At 42.6% G+C, this 9,119-nt stretch overlaps 1 protein-coding gene across 1 annotated transcript; it reads right to left on the bottom strand.

Annotated features, from left to right (window-relative positions):
- Positions 1 to 56: 56 nt before the first annotated feature.
- slc25a20 (solute carrier family 25 member 20) lies at positions 57 to 6,431 on the bottom strand. Its single transcript, XM_055911389.1, has 9 exons — positions 6,109 to 6,431; positions 3,734 to 3,826; positions 3,493 to 3,620; positions 3,282 to 3,372; positions 2,939 to 3,056; positions 2,178 to 2,250; positions 1,865 to 1,974; positions 1,048 to 1,172; positions 57 to 753 (listed from the first exon to the last, which is right to left on the bottom strand). Exons 1-9 carry the CDS (start codon positions 6,208 to 6,210, stop codon positions 691 to 693), a joined length of 903 nt encoding a protein of 300 aa, XP_055767364.1. The 5' UTR covers positions 6,211 to 6,431; the 3' UTR covers positions 57 to 690.
- Positions 6,432 to 9,119: the final 2,688 nt, after the last annotated feature.

Genomic DNA, 9,119 nt, shown 5'->3' with positions numbered 1-9,119 from the left:
TAAATATATAGTTATATACGTGTAATAAGATGTTCTAATTGGAAATTAGAAGTAGATCATGATTTCATTGTATTTATTTACATACATACATAATGACACATACAAACATGAGACAATGGCCCAATGAGGGTTCTCCATGTTGTGGCATAAGTTACATCTGCAACAACCCTGGAGAAAAGTATTATTCATTCATTCATTCATAAATCTACTATCAATTTCCAACGCAATGATTTGGTTACTGGATCACAGTTTGGAATGAGACTATTCGGGGATGTTTTAATGTACTGGTATGTTTTAAAAGCACTATGTTTTCTGTTTAAACACACACACAGAGACACACGCACACACACGGCATACTAACACACATTATACGCACCCTGTGAAAATGTACCTATTCCCTGATATGCAGACTCACTCTGAGTAAGTAAAGGCACATGTTCAATTCACAAATGTTCTAATTAAAAACACAAAAAAACTAAACAAAATGCAAGCAAAACACCAAGGAGTGAGAACAATGTGTGCGTTCCCCCCCTCTGTCCACCTCTACAATGTGTGCATCTTTCTCAGTCTGTATGCCAGTCAGACTTTCAATGTGTATCTCTGCGTAAGTGTATGTATGCGAGTACTGTCGGTCTCCACTGTGTTAGTGAGTTCTGTCTCTGACGTCTACGCCTGGGCCGTGGACAGGGATCACAGACCGGGTGCTGCCCAGTTCAGGAACTTCATGGCCATTTCAAACCCAAGGAAACAAGCCTAAGGGGAGAATAGATCAATGTGGTCACCATTAACTGACTTCATGAAAAGTGTAACATTTCTACAGGCAAGGGGTGATTGTATTATGACTCTAGAATGCAGGTGATTTTAAAGTTTTGTGCACTAAACCATACTGTTTATTCTGCGTATGATATGCTGTAATTAAGTGGTTATAGGAGATCAGTGAGTAGGGTGGACGTAGCATGTGTGAGTACCATCTCTGACTGGCCAGTGAGTGTGATGAGAGTTAAACAGACTGTATGTGCTGTATGTGAGTAGAGCGTGTGTACTCACTGCATTGGCGGGGAAAGCTCTGAGCATGACAGCGGTGAAGCCTTTGTACAGAGAGGCCACGCCCTCCTCCCTCAGCAGCTCTCGTAGAACGTCCCGGAAACCATTAGGGTACTTCCCTTCAGGGGCTGGGAGGAGAGAGAGAGGGCTCCAGTCATCCTACTGTTTTACACAGTACACTTAAGGCGTCCGCATGCTTCCCAACCCGAAACAGTTCTGAAGAGTTTGTGCATATACAGAATTATGACGACATTTTTGTTCGTTTTGAACTTCGGTGAGTTTTTTTTTGGGCTGTCCGGACACCAGATTTCTTGACTTATCTTAGATTAATTCGGACTATTTTGAGGAAGTGTATACTGTCTATGGCGTTTCAAAATGGACAAACAGTACTATTGCTGCTTTTTTCCCTCGTTTTTCAAGCGAAGGTCTTTTAAAGGAGTATGCGAGCACACTCGTTCGGTCAGGCTAGCTGAGTTTGGGCTAGGCGCCAGCCGAACTGAAAATCGCTTACGCCTTTAGTCACTCTACTACTCTAAACCAAACAGACAGTACGGTTGGTAAGCTATATACTACAGTTAGAAAAAAGACAACACAAGACATCAGGGTTGAGGTTAATTCGATTTCAAGTCAGGAAGTAAATTTAATTTCTAATTCTACTTCCATTTTTCCACAATGATTTCTATGAGGAAAATGTAAAATTGGAATTGTAATTTCAGTTTACTTCCAGAATTGACTGAATTGACCCCAACCTGGTAAGAAATACATATTAAACAGTATTTACACCAAAAATGGGGCTTAGTCAGAAATGCCAAAGACACACCTGTCTGGAAGCGAGACTTGAGAACGTCGGGGGGAATGGCCACGGCCCAGTTAAAGATTCCTGCCATCCCTCCAGCGAATAGAACACTAGGAACACTCAGCTCATTGGGGCTGTGGAACAACCAATCACCAATTAATTACAAACAATACACACATGCCATGACAAAGAAATTACAAGGCACACAAACAATAACACAGATAAACAGCTAATCATACATAGATTCACAAAACAGCTGTAAAATATATTTTGTGGGGACAAAGACACACGTGCTTAGGGTTTCATTGGCATACACACACAGTAAACACACATTCACCTCTTGCCCTCTGGTGTGAGGAGGCGCTTCAACCATTCATAGGTCATGAAATACATCCCACTGGCTGGCACGTCTGAGAAACAAAGTAAGAAACTGTCAGAATTACTCGGAAAAACTCAGTTGTGTCTTAATTACACAATCACTACTGAACACAAGTATCTAGATAGAGTTAGATATCAGAGAAACGGGTATAAGACTTACACTGAGTGTACAAAACATTAGGAACATGACAGACTGACCAGGTGAATCCAGGTGAAAGCTATGATCCCTTACTGATGTCACTTGTTAAATACACTACAATCAGTGTAGATGAAGGGGAGGAGACAGGTTAAAGAAGGATTTTAAAGCCTTGAGTTCAACTGAGACATGGATTGTGTGTGTGTGCCATTCAGAGGGTAAACGGGCAAGACAAAATATTTAAGTGCCTTTGAACGGGGTATGGTAGTAGGTGCCAGGCACACTGGTTTGAGTGTGTCAAGAACTGCAACCTTGCTGGGTTCACACTCAATAGTTTCAATAGTGTCTCAATAGTGTGTCAAGAATGGTCCACCACCCAAAGGACATCAAGCAAACTTGACACAACTGTGGGAAGCATTGGAGTCCACATGGGCCAGCATCCGCGTGGAACACTTTTGGCATCTTGTAGAGTCCATGCCCCGACTAATTGAGGCTGTTCTGAGGGCAAAAAGGGCGGTGCAACTCAATACTAGGAAAGTGTTCCTAATGTTTGTACACTCGGTGAAAATTCAGTCAGGAAGTACCTCTCATGAGGGTGAGAGCAGTGCCTCTGTAGATTCCCCTGATCCCACTCTCTTTGTACAGCTGCTTCACACAGTCCATGGGCCCAGCATACTTCACCTCCCCTTTGGCCGCCTGGATCTGTACACACATAAAATGTAATGTAACCAACTAGGTTGGAACCCTGGGTCTTCTTCATGCCTGTGTTAGCCCAGGGAATGTAAGTCTTCCGGTTTATGGCAAGGCTCCTTATCACGTGAGTGCGGTTCACTGAAACGCATCTCCTTAGACCTCAGCCTGTTATCCAAAACCCAGTTAACCTAATCCTTGTTAACCTACGTTCACTTCAGTCAGTGCGTTGCTCACCTGTAGGAGACACTTGATACGTTCTCCAGGGGCCATGATGGCTGTGGTGAACACGCCTGACAGCATGCCGGCAGCAAACAGCTGTGGATACCTGAGAGGGACAGCGGATGGTAATGCACAAACACACACACATAAGCATACATCCGCCCGCACACAATTTCACCATTTAAAAAAAATGGGGAAGACACTCTACTATGGAACAATCACCTACGTAAGGACATCGTCAGGGGTTTTCTGTTGTAGTTTCTTGCCCAGGCCAAAGCCGAAGAAGCAGACAGCGAACATGGGCGTGACTCCAATGATAGGGGCTGCCATGCCTTTGTACAGGCCTTTGAACCCCTGTTGTAGAGAACATGAGAGAGAGAAGGAATGAATAAGAGAGAGCAAAGAGTGGTGAACTAACAAATACATTGAATGGAAAACCAAAAAGCCATACACCTACTATTACCCACCTCTTTGGCAAGGGTCTGTTTGAAACAATCAAAGGTGCCTCTATACAGGGGGCTCTCGCCAGGGCCGGGCACAGGCATGGTCTGAATGCGCACCTAAGAGAGAGGAGGATATGAACATACTCACCCTATAAGTCTACACACATGACATTACTTATGTATAGATTAAGAGATCTATATATATAAGTACCAGTCAAATGTTTGGACACACCTACTCATTCAAGTGTTTTCTTTATTTTGACTATTTTATACATTGTAGAATAATAGTGAAGACATCAAAACTATGATATGACACAAATAATCATATAGTAACTACAAAAGTGTTAAACAAATCAAAATATATTTTAGATTCTTCAAAGTAGCCACCCTTTGCACACTCTTGGCATTCTCTCAACCAACTTCATGAGGAATGCTTTTCCAACAGTCTTCAAGGAGTTCCCACATATGCTGAGCACTTCACTCTGCGGTCCAACTCATCCCAAACCCTCTCAATTTGGTTGAAGTCGGGTGATTGTGGAGGCCAGGTCATCTGATGCAGCACTCCATCACTCTCCTTCTTGGTCAAATAGCCCTTACACAGCCTGGAGGTGTGTTGGGTCATTGTCCTGTTGAAAAACAACAGTAGTCCCAATAAGCCCAAACCAGATGGGATGGCGTATCGCTGCAGAATGCTGTGGTAGCCATGCTGGTTAAGTGTGCCGTGAATTCTAAATAAATGACAGTGTCACCAGCAAAGCACCCCCACACCATAACACCCCCTCTTCCATGCTTCACGGTGGGAACCACACATGCGGACATCATCCGTTCACCTACTCTGCGTCTCACAAAGACACGGTGGTTGGAACCAAAAATCGCAAATTTGGACTCATCAGACCAAAGGACAGATTTCCACAGGTCTAATGTTCATTGCTTGTGTTTCTTGGCCCAAGCAAGTCTCTTTTTCTTTTTGGTGTCCTTTAGTAGTGGTTTCTTTGCAGCAATTTGATCATGAAGGCCTGATTCACACAGTCTCCTCTGAACAGTTGATGTTGACATGCGTCTGTTACTTGAACTCAGTGAAGCATTTATTGTGTTGCGACAATCTGAGGTGCATTTAACTCGAATGAACGTATCCTCTGCAGCAGAGGTAACTCTGGGTCTTCCTGTCGTGTGGCGGTCCTCATGAGAGCCAGTTTCATCATAGCGCTTGAAATGTTACGGATTGACTGACCTTCATGTCTTAAAGTAATGATGGACTGTCGTTTCTCTTTGATTATTTGATCTGTTCTTGGTATTTTACCAAATAGGGCCATCTCCTGTATACCACCTCTAACCTGTCACAACACAACTGATTGGCTCAAATGCATTATGGAAAGAAAGTCCACAAATTAACAAGGCACACCTGTTAAATGAAATGGATTCCAGGTGACTACCTCATGAAGCTGGTTAAAAGAATGCCAAGTGTGTGCAAAGCTGTCATCTGTGATCTCCGCATGTGTGGTTCCCACCGTGAAGCACAGAGGAGGTGGTGTGATGGTACAATACGCCATCCCATCTGGTTTGCGCTTAGTGGGACTATCATTTGTTTTCAACAGGACAATGACCCAAAACACACCTCCAGGCTGTGTAAGGGCTATTTGACCAGGGAAAGTGATGGAGTGCTGCATCAGATCACCCGACCTCAACCCTCATGAAGCTGGCTGAGAAAATGCCAAGAGTGTGCAAAGCAAAATGCCAAGAGTGTGCAAAGTGGCTACTTTCAAGAATCTAAAATACATTTGAATTTGTTTAGCACTTTTTTGGTTACTACACGATTCCATGTGTTATTTCATAGTTTTGATGCCTTCACTATAATTCTAAAATGTAGAAAATAGTAAAAATAAAAACCCTGGAATGTTTTATTTGATTAACCTTTTCAAAATGTACAAACATATATAGGAGTTGGTTTATACATTTAAAATGCATATTAAGCACATACCAAGCACACAGGATAAAAATAATTACCGAAAATAAATAAACCTTTTACAATGTGTATTTCTTACTTCCTATAAGTGGCTCATGTGATAATACATCTGTAATGACAGGCCAGTCACTGTCATAGGGTGAATGTTGTGCGATATGACAGAAATTGACATAGGTCAATGGTCTAATGTTACACTCGACCTCGGTCATTGGGTTAACTGACAGTCCCTTGAAAATGTCAGGAGTTCTATCAAATGTAAAGACCCACGACACTCACATCCAGTAACCAATTATACATCTGTAAAGATAAATGTTAATTGATTACTTTGCTGAATTCTGCGTGCAGCAAATACAAATTAAAGTTAGGCTCGTGAGGCAAGATATTATTAACAGCTAGCTAGATGAGGAATGGGTTACTTTGAGAAATAAATAATTACTTTTATGGTATCAAGTGGATGTCCAGCGAAGACCAAGCAGACACCCCCAAAGCCCCCAGCAAAGAAGTTCTTCCCTGGACTTATCGCCTGCTGTTTAGACATGGTTTCTGTTCAAGAAAAGACGAGAAAAGAAAAACACAAAATATTGCGTCGTTACGATCCGTAACTAGTTGGGAAAATAACTATTTAGCTAACAGGTTAATCCTGTGTCACCACTATCGGTTCAAATGAAAGGTATATTTCTTGACAGCCACCGTCGTGTCTTCCAATGTGGACCTTTCACCCAGATATATGCCCGGACCGAATTGTCTGTTACACAAATGCTTTGGTTCTTCTTCATTTAGTGTCCGACCTTCTTCTTTGATGAGGTTTAACGGTGGTTGGCATCCAATAAATGTTGCATTACCGCCACCTACTAGACTGGGGTATAACTCCCTTATACGTTGCTTGAAATAAATAAATAAATAAATAAAACAAATACCCTACCATCTAACACTAATCTCACCAAAAATAAATAAATACCATACTCCACTATTTAAATCTATTTAGTCCTACTTCAGGCCAACAACCTGAATGGATGGGACACCGCCACTTAACACACCCTGTAACTCTTCTGACGTCAAATCTTGCACACCCAAATACCTCTCTGCAGCTGCCACCACAACCTCGATTTTCCACGACTTACGTTCCATCCCTGCAGTACAGTTGATAACCATTGCTATAAATGCCAAAAATCTAATCTTACTGAAACATATATCACTTGTTGGTTTATCCCTCTGTACTGGTACAAATCTACAACTCACACCACTCCTCTCAGGATCCCTCCCCCTTGACCCATCATCCTCTACTTTCTTCACTGCCCCAGCGTATGACAACATCTGCACTACTCTAACACTGGAAACCTCAACCTGCCTCTCTCACACAGGACATTACTGATCCCCAGCTCCATGGGCACCACTACAATTAACCCATACCACTACTTTCCACAATGTTACACATTCCTTTGTCTCATACCCTTCTGCACACTTCTCACACTTAGGTATTTGCTATTTTATTAGGATCCCCATTAGCTGTTGCAAAAGCAGCAGCTACTTTTCCTGGGGTCCACACAAAACATGAAACATAATACAGAATGACGTAATACAGATCAAAAGACAAGAACAGCTCAAGGACAGAACTACATGCATTTTTTTTAAAGGCACACATAGCCTACATATCAATGTATACACAAACTATCTAGGTCAAATAGGAGAGAGGCGTTGTGCCGCAAGGTGTTGCTTGATCTGTTTTTTTAAACCAGGTTTGCTGTTTATTTGAGCCATATGAGACGAAAGGGAGTTCCATGTAATTAGGGCTCTATATAATACTGTACGCTTTCTTGAATTTGTTCTGGATTTGGGGACTGTGAAAATACCTCTGGTGGCATGTCTGGTGGGATAATTGTGTGTGTCAGAGCTGTGTGTAAATTGACTATGCAAACTTTTTGGGATTTTGAGCACATTGTTTCTTATTAAAAAAAATAAGTGATGCTGTCAGTGTCTCCTCAAATCCTAGCCAAGAGAGATTGGCATGCATAATATTTATATCAGCCCTCTGATTACAATTAAGAACAAAATGTGCCACTCTGTTCTGGGCCAATTGCAGCGTAACTAAGGTCTTTCCTTGCAGCACTGGACCACAAGACTGGACAATAAATCAAGATTAGACAAAAATAGAGCCTGCAGAATTTGCTTTTTTGGAGTGTGGTGTCAAAAAGCAGAGCATCTCTTTATTACTGCCAGACCTCTCCAGTCTGTAGGAGGATCCTCCCTCCTACACACTGCTGCCACATGCCTATAAGCTTGACACATTTAACAAGGTAATGTATTGGTCACAAAAGCTCGTACAGGATAATATCCTACCATCACTTTGTCGGCCAAAGACTCAACATCAAAACAGCAGACAACGACTCTTCTGTTTCACCACTCATGCCACCCTGTCTGCGTCGCACCAAATGGTGAGCATCACAAACACTGGGAATCTTCCCCTTCAGTTGGTCAGCTTTCACATTTACCGTTACCCCCAGTAATCACTCCACTCAATGGCACCCTTTTCTTGAGAGCAAGACAATTCACATCTCTTGCCCTCATTTGTTTAAAGTGGAGAGCCTGCTACATCTGACCAGCAGAGAACTTCACCACACTTATCACCTCCGATACTTCGCCCTCATTCACTTCCATTTCTCCTCCGGTCTTCAACTCACTCAGCTTACACTTTCTACTATTCTTCTTTAACAAACCATCTCCCTTTTCCCCGCCATTTTCAACCGGCTCAAGCTCACCCGCTTCCTCCCATTCTCTATTTTAGACCTCCTTGTAACGTTCCTGACCTGTTTTATGTTGTTTTTGTATGTGTTTATGGTCAGGGCGTGTGTTTGGGGTGGGCAGTCTATGTTTTCTGTTTCTATGTTGGTTTTGGGTTGCCTGGTATGGCTCTTAATTAGAGGCAGGTGGTTTGCGTTTTCCTCTAATTAAGAGTCATATTTAGGTAGGGTGTTCTCACTGTTTGTTTGTGGGTGATTGTCTTCCGTGTTCGTATATGTATGTACCATACGGGACTGTTCGGTTGTTCGTTTCGTTTTGATGTAGTCTGTTCCTGTCCGTGAGTTTTACGTTAGTTATGTAAGTTCATGTTCAGGTTTTTCGTCTACGTCGTTTTTTTGTTTTGTAAATTTGTAAGTGTTTGTTTTCGTGTTGCCATCGTTGCAAATAAAGAGATGGCTTATTTCCCGAATGCTGCGTATTGGTCCACTGATCCTTCTCTCCTCTCCTCATCCGAGGAAGAGGAGAACGACAGCCCTTACAGAATCACCCACCACGCTAGGACCAAGCGGCAAGGGAAAACTCAACGGAGTAAGGGACAGGAAAAGAAGGAGCAATGGACTTGGGACGATATATTGGACGGGAAAGGTTGCTACACATGGGAGGAGATCCTGGCTGGTAGGGATCGCCTCCCATGGGAACAGCTGGAGG

The sequence above is a fragment of the Salvelinus fontinalis genome, chromosome 3, assembly GCF_029448725.1.
Source record: "Salvelinus fontinalis isolate EN_2023a chromosome 3, ASM2944872v1, whole genome shotgun sequence".
Lineage (NCBI taxonomy): Eukaryota > Metazoa > Chordata > Actinopteri > Salmoniformes > Salmonidae > Salvelinus > Salvelinus fontinalis.
This window is presented reverse-complemented; position numbering and strand designations above follow the sequence as displayed.

Excerpts from the sequence above, each read along its gene's own strand:
- slc25a20 (XM_055911389.1), bottom strand. The coding sequence starts at position 6,210 with ATGTCTAAACAGCAGGCGATAAGTCCAGGGAAGAACTTCTTTGCTGGG. Across the intron at positions 2,251-2,938 it reads TGCTCTCACCCTCATGAGAG|ACGTGCCAGCCAGTGGGATG; the intron begins GTACTTCCTGAC and ends TTTGTTTCTCAG. Across the intron at positions 754-1,047 it reads GAGCTTTCCCCGCCAATGCA|GCTTGTTTCCTTGGGTTTGA; the intron begins GTGAGTACACAC and ends TTCTCCCCTTAG.